Source organism: Perca fluviatilis, chromosome 5, assembly GCF_010015445.1.
Source record: "Perca fluviatilis chromosome 5, GENO_Pfluv_1.0, whole genome shotgun sequence".
Classification (NCBI taxonomy): domain Eukaryota; kingdom Metazoa; phylum Chordata; class Actinopteri; order Perciformes; family Percidae; genus Perca; species Perca fluviatilis.
In genome coordinates, this window is record NC_053116.1 from 30,479,185 (window position 1) to 30,494,974 (window position 15,790).

Consider the following 15,790-nt stretch of genomic DNA (forward strand, 5'->3'; position numbering starts at 1 on the left):
ATCCATATTATGTTTGTGTTGCTGCAAACGGTGTGATCTCTTGCATGAATTCCACGCTACACCGTGATCCCCTGCACTGAGATGACTGTGATTAGTTTCAGATTAAGGTTATTTTCATGCCTGGTAATGCATGAGGATGACGCATTGAGCATCGAATTGCTTAGACACGTTAATGAATGTTCAAAAAGGAAGAACATGCAGCAACATCCTATCACATTTTGGCACATTATAGGGAATGTATCCAAGAAATAAATGAATACAATGAATTCACATTTGTAACAGTATTTATAGTAACACATAAACTGTACACATACAGTACAGTGCTCATTACATACATTTATCCTATTTGAAGACTAAATATATGCAATATGCAAGCACAGAATCAGCGGAAATAATGATCTTCAAAACTAGATTTCTACACAGGGACCAGAAGATCATGCTCATATCATGTCAGTTGACACTGTGCTTTAGTACTGTATATTATCATATTGTGCATACTTATGTACACCAATAGCATGTGTACATAACTAAATAATAGGAACAATAACACAAGTTTTAGTTTAGTACATGGATACTCATTCCAGATGTACAAAACAAAAACAAAGCATATACAACTTTTTCCCACACAGTCATGTCACATTAATGGATTCCTTCATTAGAAACAAATTAACTGCCTGAACTTTGATAATGACCCACTAAACACCTTCCACGCGATCTCTGCTATATCGCTTCTGAACATTTGCTTTCAACGTGGCTTTGAATGGAAGTACGGGGTATAATTAGATTGGCTTCATCATGCAAGGCAGGAATAATCGATCCTCGGAAAAGCCGGTGCATCCGTTTCAAACAGGGATTTGGCCAAATCTCATCCCAGGCTTACAGGGAGACCACATGAGATGCTGGAAGATGACATAATTTGGATGGTGAAGATGGTGTAAATCGCAGCATGTGGCACACAGCTCACGTTGTACATAGATATCTGTGTTTTGCGGCTTGCCTTTAATGACACTCTCTCTGTTGGAAACCCATTAAAGTAATGGTTTCAAATTAGCCCTGTCGTCACAATTCTTAAGTGTGTGCTAATGTGTAGCGCAGAGCCACCTAAAATGAATGGTGCTCTATCGGCATCCGTTAGCTGGTAGACAGGCACATTTAGAACGCTGCTTGGCAAATGCTGTTATGCGAGTGCTTAGTGCGCTGGCAGTGGAGCAATGGAGTCGTGATGCTTCAGATTAAATGAAACTGCAATTTACAGCTGCTCGGCATGACAAGCATGCATCAGACCAACTTCCAACTGCATCTCTCTCTTTTTCTTTCTCCTCCTCAGAGCACTTAGAGACGGCTCTCTACAGGTTGGCAATGAGGCAGCGGTAACAGGGTCGTCACCTTTGGCAGCAACGCAGCTGGACACAGACGGAGCGCTGTGGTTGGGTAGGTGCCCACATGTGAAAAAAAGAAACGAAAACATCATTCAGAACTTGAAAATGTGTCTAAAAATGCCATACATCAAGTCAAAGGAATACTTGTAATTCTGCACTACTCTTTCATCCTAGCCACTGGTAGAAGGCTGCCAAAAATGAGCAATGAACTCATTGGCATTGCAGAGGATAAGAAAAGTCTGTGACAGGGGAGAAAGATTGCAGTTTAGGCAAAAAATGTCCAAGCATATTCAGGTATTGAGTTGAGAAATGAAAGGCTATCTGACTAATTCAAAAGTTGTCTGCTCTCCTGAATTGAAAATGACCAAAGTCGGTCCGTTATCTACCTCTTCAATTGGGTCTGAACTTGGCTCAGAGAAATCGTTTTTGAAAGAACACACACGGCACGGCGGGATTGAACATCCTTAGGAAATAACATTGAAGACGAGGCAGCGAAATATACTCAGACTCTTCTTTAGAATGCGCAGTGCAAGGTGGCGGAGAGGCAGGTTTGAGAGGAGAAGCAGCCTGAGTGACATTTAAGAGACACCCTGCATGTAGAGGTGCGCTTGTGTACTGAGGTACACGGATATAAACCCCCCACACACACACACACGCACACATACAGACACACACACACACACACAAACACACAGGGAGGCAGTGCAGTGGAACAGGTGCTGAGCGAGCCCTGCAGCAAGAATACATAATCCTCACACAGCCCTCCCGTCGAGAGCCCTTCTACTTTTTAAATCCCCTTTTCACTGTTCATCATTAATTCATCTGTAACTTGCATGAAATTAGCCCTGTCGATCCCGATTCTGAGGCGCATTACGATTAAAGAGGGCAGGGACAGAGAATGTAAAGGTCTCGACGGGGATGTGAACTCTCAGCCTGACAGATTAAAAAAGAGAAAACCGGGGAGAGAAGGGAAGATGGGATATGTGGGAAAATGGAGTTGGACTAACATGAAGCAAAGAGAGACAGAGGATGCAGGATAATTCTGTGTAGATAACTGAGAGGGAGATGGAGAGAGAGCGCAGGGATGGCAGCCAGGTAAAACATCAAGACCTAGGGTCAGCCTCGCTCCCAGTAAGAACAGATCTCATGAAATTCTGAATAACGACGTTTAATGCTGATTTATTGAAAATGACACTAATGACTACACTAATGACTACTGTGGGTGTGCTGGCTCAAAAGAGTAGCTCAAAACACCATCAAAAGTTAAAAAGGAGGCAGCCACACACCCAGCAATTAGGTCATCAAGTCTCCACAAAAGGATGTTATGAGACTTTGTTGTTTAAAAAAAAAAAGAAGTTGATTTGAAAAAGAGCAAAAGTGCAGTAAAGTTAATGCAAAATGGAAAGTACAAAGGACTGAAACATTTGCTTTGAAGTACAAATCCATGATATTTTCATATTAAGAAGTTAAACTTTTTATGACTGATAGATAAAGCACTTTAGTGAGTCAATTCACATCCAGTTCACAGGTGCTTTAAAGGGTAATTTTGACAATTAATGGAAGTTTTTCCACTTATCTCTCGTGATATCTAGCCATGCGGTTTTGGCCGCGGCTCCACTACAATGGAGCTGAATACTATTTGGTTTGTGGCGCTCACAGCACTGAAAAGTTCACTATCAGACACACAGGAAATGGTTTATTTCAGGTCCTTGGTTTGTTTGTAATAAATAGAGGAAGAAGCGGGTAGTCAGCAGAGGTAACCAACATGGCTGAACAGCCAAAGAAAAGTGCAGCACCTATAAGTACTCAAACTTCAAGAAAGAGCTGTCACAGTTCTGAATACACTACTTGATGGACAGGTGATATCTGGGCATAGCACAGCACTGAAGATGGATACAAATTAAAAATAATGAGGACGATAGGTATTCATAATTTTATACTCTGTCATCACCTTTTATTTGTAGCACATTTTGAGCACTTTATGCACTGTGTCAAATTAAAATAACCTATCTTAACTTACTCTGGCTGGTATGCAGGCTTTCTGCCTGTCCACCTTTGATCATGGTGGTTTGACAAATAAATTGTCAACCTGCCATGTACATCAGCTGGTGGCATCGTGCGAAAACTGAAATACAAAGCCTGACAGAGACAAGTGACTGCTTCAGTAGCAGAAAAATATTTTCTACTATATATTTCTGGGACAGCCTTTTGATGGCATTTGCAAGGTCTAATTTGTTGAAATCCAAACCTTTATCCAGATTTTTGATCTTTCATGCATTTTACACAGGAAGGTGAGTTTGCTAGTCATGGGGAGCACTCAGCCTATGGAATGTCTTCACCCTTCATGATGTCATCAGGGGATATCTTGGCTTGAGCTTCAATATTGAACATTTTGATATAAAGCCTGCGTTACAAACTGGGGGGCTAGAGTATGAAATATGTCATGGAGGGCCTGATGAAACAAAGCTATTGGCTGTGTTATGGGATATGTAGGAACTAGCGTTGTGGGCGCTTGACCTATGCTAAATAATGCGGTAACCCTTTGAAAAACACAATAGTCGGCCGGGTTGGTTCAGTGGGTAGAGGAGGCGCATATATACTTTGAGGTTCATGCCTCGATGCAGAGGTCCAGGGTTCGAATCCGACCTGTGACGATTTCCTGCATGTCTTTCCCCTTTCTCACCTAGCTGCCCTCTCAAAATTAAAGGCAGAAAAGCCCCCAAAAAATAATCTGTCAGGTGCCTGGGCAGCTCATCTGGTAGAGCGAGTGCCCAAATACAGAGGTTGAGTCCTTGACGCTGCGGCCGCTGGTTTGGTTCCGACCTGCGGCACTTTGCTCAATGTCTTTACCTCTCTCACTCCCGATTTAAAGTCTAAGCTGTACTGTCAAAAATAAATGCCTAAAAATTCCACCCACAAAAAAAAAAATACACATGAGTTGCTACTTTAGAGGGCAGAATGGTAGTTTGGAGTATTTTTGTACAGTAGCTGATTCATCATTGTTTAACCTCTGCCTCCGTCTCCCCTCAGGTGGCCTAGAGGAGCTGGCGGTGGCCCGTCGGTTGCCCAAGGCATACAGCACCGGCTTTGTTGGCTGCGTCAAGGACGTGGTGGTGGACGGCGTGGAGCTCCACCTGGTGGAAGACGCCTTAAACAGCCCCAGAATATTACACTGTTCCGCCGCCAAATAACCCAGCAGAGACAAAATATTAGGAAAAACGGAAAAAAAGACACCCTCCCACTCGCTCCCCCCATAGCGCCCATGTCTCCTGCTGTAATTATTTTCTATTTTTGTATACTTTTCATCGCTTTTATATGGAAAGAAAATGAATATGTTGTTTTAATTTTTGTTTTATATATTTTGTTCTTTTCTTTTTCTTTTTTTTTTTTTATCTGCACCTCCATAAACAGAACACACTTTGTTTTTTCTTTACTGCCATGGTCCTTCATCTTTTTTTTCAAAAAGCAGGCATCTCTGTGAAAAAGAGATATTTTTATTCTTGTCAGTTTTGTTGTTTAAAACAAATGCCAACTTAAAAAAGAAAAAGAAGCCTGCTCCTTTTCCTCGCTCATTACTTGAACACTGGCGGGCCTCACTAATGATCTCTGGTTACTGCCTTGTCTTGGTGCCATATCTGTCGTCCACATTCCCCCAAGCATGGCCGATACATCCATGAGTACATAGACATACATTCCCCCCCCCGTGAGAGCTGGTACACAGTGTACGCTGCAGCCAGTGTGTGCAGCTCTTTGATGCTGCAGCCAGCTGGCGTCTCCAGTCAAGAAACTCTGTAATCAGCCCCGGTAGCCCACTGTATTTTCCTAATGGGACTTTTTAGATATCAGTCAAGCTGCTACAGTGAGAAAGTACACAGTCGAAACCACTCCATCAACCCCCATCTCGCAGCGCCAAAAAAGAAGAAGAAAAAGAAAAGAAAAAAACTCTCCACTCAATCTGAATCCCATCAGAGCCTTTAGTTTTGAAATATGACTCACTAACACTGCAACCCTACGTGACGGAGAGAGCGCTGCGTTCCACAATGACTCACATATCATTTAGTCATCAAGTCAAAACATGAATAAATGTTATAAATATAGAGTATATAAATAATACCTGAGACTGTGAATATGTAAGATGGGAATTGTGCTTCTCATGTACTATTGTGCGTTCTGTTTTACAATCCGCGGATGAACTAATAATGACCACTATAAATGCATGCACTTCTGCAGTGTTGGGTTGAATCTGGTTTTTGTTTGTTAGTTTTATTTACGTTTTTTTTCCAACATAAAAAAAAAACAAACGTACTAATTTGGAATATGTCACTGTTTGGGGGTTTGTTTGGTTTTTTGCAATGACTAAGGTTCCTTTTTTTCTCTCTAATTTCCTCTGATGTGATTTCAGAAACTACAGAGCTTGGAACCATATTTTATATTTGTTTATTCCCTGTATCGTTTTTTTTGGTTTCTTTATTTTTCGTTGGGGCAGTTAGTTTTGCAGGACCTGGAATGGTGCATAGGGGGAAAAGTTGTTACCATATCTGACCTTAAGGAGGTGCTGAAAGCAAAGACTGAAGAAAAGGACAGACATAAAGGAGGCGAGGAGAGATGTTATCATGGGGAGAGCTACTACTCTTGGGAATGTCCCGTCAAACAACAGTCAGTCGTCAACACAAACAAAAAAACAAATGCTTCAAAAACTCCTGCCTGAGACTTAATTTCTCTTCGTATTTGACCTAGGAACATTCCTGGAGGATTTTCTTTTTTTTCGGCTGTTAAGAGAGAGAGACTGTGATGTTGTTGTGACCTTTTGAAGCCATAACCGCCACAAAAATGGGAAAAGATGCATAATCCTACAGTACTTGCAAATTAACATAGCAACGCATGGGTTTGTGCATTACTAGTGCAAATTCTGTAACATTCAGTGAACTGATGCAACGTGGAGTCGTCTTTGCTGAACCACAATAAGCGGCGATGACTGACTTAAGGACACTTGTTTTGATATGAGAACTTTGGCAATATTCTAAGACAAAATCATGCCTGTTCGTGGTTGAGTATCAAATGGTCTTGTGCTCTTTTATTTTTCTTTTCTTAAGTTCTTAATTGTGTTTTCCTTCTTAAATCATCAAACAACCTGTTTTTGTACAGCCCTGCAATTTTTAAGTGTAAATTTAGCAAATGTGTTCTCTGTGGAGGTTTATGTTTTTAGTAATATACACTGGAACCATGTCAGACTTGTCCGTTCGCCCACACGATGATATACTCATGTACATGGGGGAGGGATAGCCCTAAAGCTATAACTGTGTTGTGTGTAATCAAGCTCCGAGTGTCCATACCAGACTCTTTTCTGGTGTCCAAAGACACGTTTAAATTCCAGCACTCACTCTATTAACCTTAGACTGGTCTTATTTTACCACACTGTTCTTTGCATTTGATCCATTCAGGTGGTAACACTTAATAAAGAAGTGATTCCTGTGTATTTGGACAGACTCGAGAACAATAAAGACAATTGCAGTCTATGGTTTGGGTGGAAACTATTTGCCTTAAAAACCGGTCACCTCGACTCTGAGCAGGTGACAAAGACGTCATTAATATAACTGTTCCTTATTTTAGCCAGTGTATTAGCCTCATCCCCATAATGTAAATGAGTAATACATAATAATAATGATAATTATATTAGTAATAATGCTCCTACATAAAAAATAAAATCCCAGGAGGCCTCTGCAAATGTCCCCTCTGGCTTTTTACAAAAAATCTTCTATTTACTGTTTTTTGAATCTATTTTCGGTTCCTTATTTATGTCTACATGTGGATTACCCTCCATGTCTGGCCTCTGTAAACTACTGTCTGACTGCGCAAACCTCCTCAAAGGGCAGTGCACCGAGTAAGAGTGGCATGACCTGAACATTACTAACTTTATGACCTTTGTCTTGTGTTCCTACCACCATGAAATAAAATGTCAACCAAATGGAGCCCATGCTTGTCAGCCTTCTTGATTTTATCATCATCTGAAGTTGTTTTGCATTTCGAAAACTCTTTAAATGGTAAGGCTGGTGCTAATCTATATTTTTTGGAATTGTCAACAAATCCTGTGAAAATATAACTTCCCTACACTGTCAGTGGCTCTCAGCTCCAAGCCCAATCATTCCTACCAAAGATGTCAATCTTTTCAAATAGGTCCACAAATATATACCATTTTTTTTAAATGGCTCAGTCATTCACTAAAGCTGCTGGGCAATAGTTTTTAGCAAACATTACTCAAACAGGACTAAATAGTGGGACTATTTTCAGCTGTGGATTAATGTAGTGCTCAAGGATTTATCACACCAGGATAGTGCATGTTGTAGTGACTCAAAAGAAACTACAGTGCCCATGTTGAACATGAAATGTTATTCTTAACTAAAGGTCCACTTACTAGCTTTTTCCCAAGCTTTCAATCTGCTGAGGAAGAATATGAGACGTGGAATGAAGACCGGTCTTCAACAATGGAGCTCCATGGCACAGAGCAGCTACATCAGGCTTGTTACACAGACAATACTTGTTAGTCGGGTCAATTTACTCTTGGATTTCACAGGATCTGTTTCCAGTAAGACAAATATTGAACATTGTCAGCCTTGTCCACAGAGACGTTTTCTGTTATTGACACATTTTTTTATCTGATGTTGCATGAAAGCATGGCAATAGTAGTTTGACAAAATCATTTTAGCAGAAGGGTAACTTTTTCGTGAGCTGTAGAAGCTCAGTTGTCAACCTATGACCTGACAGGCCATTGTCAGACCAGAGAAAAGGTTTACGATCTTCCCCTCCATAACAGTATATGACCACCTGCTGTCACATCAAATAAATCTCCATACTTAAATCAAATAAAGACAAGTGAACCATCTCATGACAACTCAGCAGACTATCTGCTGATGAAGCCCATGAGATCTGGTTAATGCTCTCGAAAAAGCTATCAAGTGGAACTTATTAGACTAGAGATTCTTGATGACTTGAGAACTTGAACTTCTTTTACTCATATCTTTTTCCTTTACCCTGGGGCTGTTCTAATAATGAATAAGACATGTGATGCATGTCCAAGTCATTGGCGGTAAGCTCTTGTACAACTTCTGTAATGAATGAGCTAATGGAAAGGATGAGAGTCCCCAATGTGTATTTTCTATATATTTCCAGGTTCAGATCAGTTGAAATTGCAATCATTTAAGTACAATATGGTGGGAAAGCTCAAGTATCTTATGAATTCACAGTGTCAGGCTTTTATTCAATTTTAGCTTCCAGGCAACTGCAACTATATAAGCAATCACAAGTTCAGACTTCAATCTGTGGTCTGTCTTAATGAGAGGTTTCTGCTCACATTTGGATTGAAACGTGTATTTTTCCGAATCAAAAGCAATTTAAGTTGTCGTGCTCATACACACATCAATAAACAGCATTTCTGGCTGCATGTACTTCTTACTATATAATTCAAATCACCTACAGCAATCTCTAGTGCCCTACTCGTTAATTGAAAGCCTGGAATTCAAGAGAAAAAAGCAACTGCTGCACAGCTTCATACATCATTCAGTACACCCCAGATCTGTCTTGAGCGTTTTCATCAAGCCAGAGATTTAATGAGTTTAATTTGTTCCTTGCTAATGACAGAGAAGGACACTGTATCTTGTGTTGTGTTAATTAAAACGATGACATGTTGTAGATTATATAGTTTCACTCAGTGAGGGATCCTTCTGGGGAAAGATCGTTTTCAAGTTAATAAGCGTTAATAAGTTTGGTTTTCCAGGAATTAAAATTAAATCAAAATACAGCATCCATATATAGAACCAAATAATGAAATAGAGGATCACTGCTTAGGTGATACCAGCGGTGGAAGAAGTATTCAGATCCTTTACTTAAGCAATAGTACTCATACACACACTGTAAAACTACTCTGTTACAAATAAAAGTCCTGCATTGACAATGTTACTTAAGTAAACTATGTAAGTATCATCAGGAAAATGTACTTAAAGTATTAAAAGTAAATGTACTCCAAATATGCCAAATCCTCACATTTTAGAAACTGGAAACGATCAAAACAATTCTGTGTATAATCGGCTAATCATTTAAGCTGGATTGCTAGGCCAAAACATTGTATTTTATAAACTACATGTTTGTTTGTGTGAAAAAAACTTAATTTGTAAAGTAACTAGTAACTAAAGCTGTCATATTAATGTAGTGGAGTAAAATGTCCAGTATTTCCCTTTGAAATGTAGTAGAGTAGAAGTAGAAAGTGTCATGAAAAGAAAGGACTCAAACAAAGTACAAATACCTCAAATTTGTACGTAAGTACAGTACCTGAGTAAATGTACTTAGTTACATTCCACCACTGGGTGACACCCAGGGGAGCTAGAGGGTTAGAGCGGTTCAGGGTGGAATATGTCTTTCGGAGGACTTAGGATTCACAGGACCAAGGAGACACGGAAATGCATGTGTGTTAATTCATGTGTTGAGCAACTGAATGGCTTTGTGGGCGTCCCACGCTAGCAGCTAGGCGAGCATTATAACGTGTTACAAAGTGACGCATGCACTAAAAATAGAGCAGTTTGTGAACAGTGTTTTCTGTTGGAGATGGTAAGTCCCTTTGGGGTGGACTTTGGGCTTTTTCACTTTGTAAACGTATAACGTGCACAAAAAAGACATATAACACAATAAAGGAAAGGGCAAAAGCCAAAAAGCATAATATGAGCACTTTAACACATGTTGGGGAATGCAGTTTGTTCAAAGGTCAAAGTGGAGTTATGAATTACGCAACAAACTCAGGCCCTCTCTGGATGAGATTTCATCAGACCTTCCAACCTGAGCCAAACAGGCCCTAGGGTCGACGACATCATCTGTGAAAGAAGAAACTGTTCTTAGAAAATCACTGAATGCTCTTCAAAGAATGTTTTCTAAGAAATGTTGGACAGTGTTGCTTCTCGAAAATAAGACCTCACCATTACCATACTACATTTCACCCCCTTTTGTGAAATAAAGTTCCTCTCTCATTTTTTTTTTTTTTTTTTTGTCGTTTTTTTTTTTTCTTTGACGAGGCTCCAGCTGTCCAGCTGCATCACTCTCAGTATAAGTCCTCTTTGTTTCCTTTTCCAGATTTTTTTTAAATCTTTGGACGGGGCAGATTTGCAAGTCTCAAGGCAAAAGGGGTCAAAGGCCACGAGCCTATAGAAGCAGCCACCTCAGGGTAGATGGGACATCCTGGTTTCCATTCCCCTGGGTGGGAAACTAGGCTTTGTGCTCGTGAGTCTTTTTGTCCCTCCTAGACACAACAGGACATCAGCCTGCATGGTGATAAAAAGTAAATGTTTCAGTCCAGGAACCTCGTCACACCTTTCCACCCCTAAATTCACCACTGCTTTCATTTTACAAATAATGTATATATTTTACATCAGTTAATAATTAAGCAAAAGCCACTATTTCATTTTAGAAATTTGTATATGTATGTGTTTCTATTCTTCCAGGCATCCATTGTTTTCCTTTAATTTCTGTATAGTATGAAAATCAATGCTGACCAAATCTCATCACTTGCATCACCATAGAGCAACTTACATTCTGGTTGCCAGGGTGAAACTCTCCCATACAGTCTAAAGGCTGATTTATACTTCTGCGTAAAATCTACGCCGTTGCTACGCACGTAGGTATGTGATGAGACAACCAATTCCAATGAGACAACCTATAGGGGGATGGTCCCCCTACAGGTTGTCTCATTGGAACTACAACTCGTGCTACCCGACGCGAGTTGTAGTTCCAGTGAGACATCCTGTAGGGCTAAAAGTTACATAGTGTTGCTTTAAATCATTTGAACTTTTGAGCGCAGATCGGCAAATCCGAGCGATGTGCGACGCCAGGGGTGGCGCAGCGCAATAGTTGGGCGCCACCGCTCTCCCCATAGGAAATTAATGGAACGGCCAGCGCAAAGCGATTTTGCCGCCTATCATGTGTAGCCGGCTTTACAGAACCACTTGATAACTTCACCTTACAGTAAAGCACCGGCTTTGACTTTGTAAGCCAGTTTGTTACCAGATTATTTTCCCATTACAACCACCACAATTGCAGTTTAAGGTCATGCCTATTTGTAATCCCACTCCCAACACACACATACACTAAAACACAGCTTGATTAACCTTTTTTCTCACACACAAGCAGAAGCCAAAGGCAGCTAATTTCCATTAGTTATCTCCTAAATATGTGCCTGTAGGTGCAGCATAAAAATACTTTCCCATCATATAACCAACACGAGTTATACAAACAGTATCTCAACCACCCAATAAATGGTAATGACTTAGTTTTTCAAGTCCCTTAGTCTTGTATCACTCACATTAAACACTAAATGTGCACTCAGTGTTATTCCAATACATTTCTCACCCTCCTCATCAATTTCCACTATGTATTGATCAGAGAGCAATGCCCTCCCATTGTGCGACAGGATCATTTTAACTGCTCACCAGACCCAAACAATAAACCCTGTGTTCAAACCCATGTATCCTGCCTGGAGCACATTGCATTTGGCAGAGAAAAAACACATCTACTCTAAATATAAATGCCAAAGAGAGAAGAAATCCCCACTGCATCATCTCAGTGTTTGTCTGTAGGCTGCAGCAACACACTGGGTCAAACAGTGGAAAAGCAAATCCATAGATGTGAAGCCTGTGAGCTCACAGACAATTGCATAAGCCCATCCATCCCCCAGTAGATTAACCTCCACTGATAACCACAGCCTGGTGACGTCAATGCTGCTCTGCCTCTCTTACTCCTTTCCCCTAACCACCAACTCCAGAGCTGGAAGGCTGTCCCATCATGAGGGGATAACAGACGACGAGGTAATAGACCTGCCTTATCTCTTGAGACAATAGCAGAGCAACGGCATAGCAAAAGGCTGTTAATTACTATTGTATCATTGGTGAAAGTAAAGGAAATCAATGGGTAGACACATCACATGTATGAGTTGTAAAGGCAGTTTCTTTATTTTATTTTATTTCAAAGGTTGTTGGCCTTCAGCTTTACTATTCTGCTGATTTGTCATTGGGTTAACACCATTATCAATGTAATACTAAAAATGTAAATCAAGGTCTCTAATTTTTGCAACTAATAATAGTTTACTTTTAGCAAAAGCAAATTCCATTCTTTCACATTACAGCAGGAACATGGCTGTGGTACTGTAAGTTGTCAGCTCGTTAATTAATTAACAGTTATACAGTCACAGGTGTGTGCCCCTGTTTTCAGTGACGATTATGACTCAATGCCAATTACTAAGTGAAGAGTCAACGATATATTTGTGCATATTTTTCAACGGCCCTTGTAGCAAAAGGTTACTAAGCCTGTAATATTAAACTGAATATGCCAGGGAACTTTAACAATGTTTTCTAGATGCATCAAGGTAGCTAGGGTTAGTCAGAACAGGACAGGAAAAGAAACTTTTCTTACCAAATAAAAGCGTTAAACGGTCACATTTGACAAAAGAAGAAGTAGGCTAACATAAATGCATTTAAAAGGTGAAGCAAGGCTACAACAACAAGATGCATTATCAAAAAAACGCGGAAGTGTTAAAGTTAGTTTGGAGTTAGTGAATTAGCCTTGGTTTGAAATAGGTATGAAAATAGTGTTTCTTCATGACTTTTCTTTTACTAGAAAAGTTATGTTTAAAAATAAAAAAAGATTCCTGTGCAAAAGTCATTAAAATAATGTTCAAACCTATTCAAAATATAAATCCACCTCTTAAAAATTAGCCTACAAATAAGGACTTTGTTTTGAAGGCAATAACCGGAAGACGTGTCAGTAGTTATGTGTAGCGCAACAAGCAGGTTCAACAGATCTCTCACTCTTCACAGCGATTCGGCAGAGGCAAAAGGGGAACGTTTGTGGACACTTGACAGCTTTCAGAGACTGCTATGACATCTCGCAGGTAAAGTCGCGTTTGTTTTCTAAACTGTCATTAATCGCGTAATATTCAACAGCCTCTTCACACTGCACGAGCGTTCAGAGATTGTACGGGCGAGACTGAACTGAGGCTGCCAACAAGAAAGCAGGGGCGCCTCAACTTTTTTCACTGACCCCTGTGGCAGACGCACTTGACGCCTCATATTTTCAATTTCACCCAAAGAAACTCCATTATGTGTTTGTCTTGTTAATTATGAATTAGAGTTATAGAGCTGCCTTTGCCTAAAGTATGGCGGTAACAAAGGTGGCGACGTTGATAGCTTTTATAAATTTGTGAATTTGCTTTAACTAATTTATGTAGCTGCGGCGAAATAACTGCGTCAGGTTGCCCTGTTTTCATGTTTTACATCAATTTGCATTTTATGCGCATGTGTTTGTGAGTGGTGTGATTTATTTCTGAGTTGTAGCTATGTCAATAGGAACTCCTTACAATATATTTTCATACATCACAAAAGTTTTTTTAATCTAGTGCCATGTGTTTTTTTCTGTCTCTGTCCTCTCTCTTTGTTTCTATGTGTGCACAGTGCAGGAAATTGGCTTAAAGCTTCCTGTGAATCCATGTCCTACACAGAGAGTATTATAGTAAACCTATTGCACATTTAAAAGGGCACTTTAGTAAAAACCCAGAAAAAATGATATTATATAGGAATATCATAGCAACATTGGTTTCAGGTCCTCACTAATGTATTGACAAGAACCACAAAAACAATTCAAGTGTGCAATTACTTACTGAAGCTTAAAAACACTAAACTATTTAATACCAATATAAAATGACTAAGTAATACTAAAACCAAATGTAGGCCTACACTTTTAGTCCTTCCAAGAATAGTAATAAAATATTTGTTTTTCAATATATACTTTTTATTTATTTGTATGCATAATACAAACTCAAAACAAATGAAAAAGTAGATGATAGCTGGTTGCGAGCAGTAATAGAAAACAGGGACTAGCCTATAGATCATATAATAGTTCCACTCCCCATTCCACTTAATTATAAAACATACTTCCCCAAGGACCAAGAAAACAGAAAGTAAAGAAAAGAAAGGCCTGGTCAATACGTGGGTCTTTTTTTTTGTTTTTTTGTTCATATGGTTACAGTGTTCAGTCAATTTTCTCCATCTGTTATCGACTATGTGTCTTTGGTTTCTAAATATATATATATATACACACATATATATTGTTTTCCTACTTTACTCTGACAGCTTTGGTAATTATTGTGTACTGTATGTATATTCCTCCTACCAATAACTTGGTCCTCTTCCAACATATTACTAACCACATGCACATCTGTGGACTAGTAATGAATTGTAGATCTCCCTGATACGTTGACCAGCTTAGTGTGAGGAATTACGAGTTGTGCTGAAACATGAGTTTGTATCTGGTTGGACGCAAACTTCATTTCGTTGTCTTTGTACTTGTACTCTGCACAATGACAATAAAGTTGAATCTAATCTAATACATATACTCTATGAAGTAGTTATTTAGATTTTGCACTATTTGTTCATATAATGTCAGAATTCCTCCTAGACAGCCCTTTCCAGGTAGGCCTACTTTCCAGTACACAGTTAGTAAGATGATATTCCCTGCTATGAGAAAAATTATAATCGAAATGTGTTGTGTTAGGGTTATTAGGTGGGGTATGTGAAATGCTGCAGTGAATGCACTCATGTAGACTTTGGCTCTTCTTTTGAGCCCCAAGTGTAGGCTAATAACTTTTAGTCCTGCTTCTATGCAAGGTGACCTCTGAAATGTTGACTTCAGCAATCAGCTTCTATCTTGACCATTATGGCTGTTGTGGACTCAAGAAAATGCAATGTTGGCAATCAGGGAGTTTATAGTTGATACAAATACTGTACACTACCACTAGGCTATATGGGTGGAAAAGATAGCAGGTGTGTGGTCTTGCATGGTGTTTAACATGTGATATTGTTTTCTGTCTTGCCTTTGGTAGGTGCATACAAAGGCCTGTCTACTGATTTAAACCTAATCCACAAAACAAGGCATTTTTTTCTGTTCTGACAGAACAAAGAGGGATGAATTCTGTGTAATAATGTTATTTTGGCAAAATTGTGTTTTCTGACAATAGAATGTAGCTGGATATGGCATAGACCTCGGTGCATCAAAGGGAGTTAGCAAACAGCTGCCAGGCTGGCTGGTGCATGACCGGAAAATTTAAAATATAACTTTGTTTTTCACAACGCACAACATTTCTACGAACATGGACCATTGCGTTGCTTAGCTCCTTCCTACGTTAGATGGACGGACCTATATACTATACACTGTTTGTTTTTTGTTTGTTTTTGTGTGTGGCATAAGCTATCATGTAAAATCGAAATCTTGCAGTGGCTGATTATTAATCTATTGCAAGAATGTTGGTGTCCTTTCAGTTTGACGGCCCTCCATACAGTATTTACATGTACTTGAATACACAGATGAAGAGCTTAACCAAACTG

The 15,790-nt window shown here is 39.6% G+C and overlaps 2 protein-coding genes across 6 annotated transcripts in view; both read left to right on the forward strand.

The window, feature by feature from the left end:
* Positions 1-7,348, forward strand: part of agrn (agrin) — a 271,923-nt gene extending 264,575 nt beyond the window's left edge. The window contains 2 exon segments of the mRNA XM_039799513.1: positions 1,328-1,431; positions 4,410-7,348. Coding sequence (XP_039655447.1) covers positions 1,328-1,431; positions 4,410-4,570 — 265 coding nt within the window. The 3' untranslated portion in view covers positions 4,571-7,348.
* Positions 7,349-12,181: 4,833 nt separating this feature from the next.
* Positions 12,182-15,790, forward strand: part of ptpn11b (protein tyrosine phosphatase non-receptor type 11b) — a 47,756-nt gene continuing 44,147 nt past the window's right edge. For 4 of the 5 annotated variants that reach the window (XM_039801716.1, XM_039801720.1, XM_039801718.1 and 1 more), the window contains exon 1: positions 13,167-13,302. In XM_039801716.1, the coding sequence (XP_039657650.1) occupies positions 13,289-13,302 (14 nt within the window). In that variant the 5' untranslated portion in view covers positions 13,167-13,288. Of the gene's footprint in view, positions 12,221-13,166; positions 13,303-15,790 lie in introns of those variants that run through there. The other variant, XM_039801717.1, reaches the window with a different exon arrangement.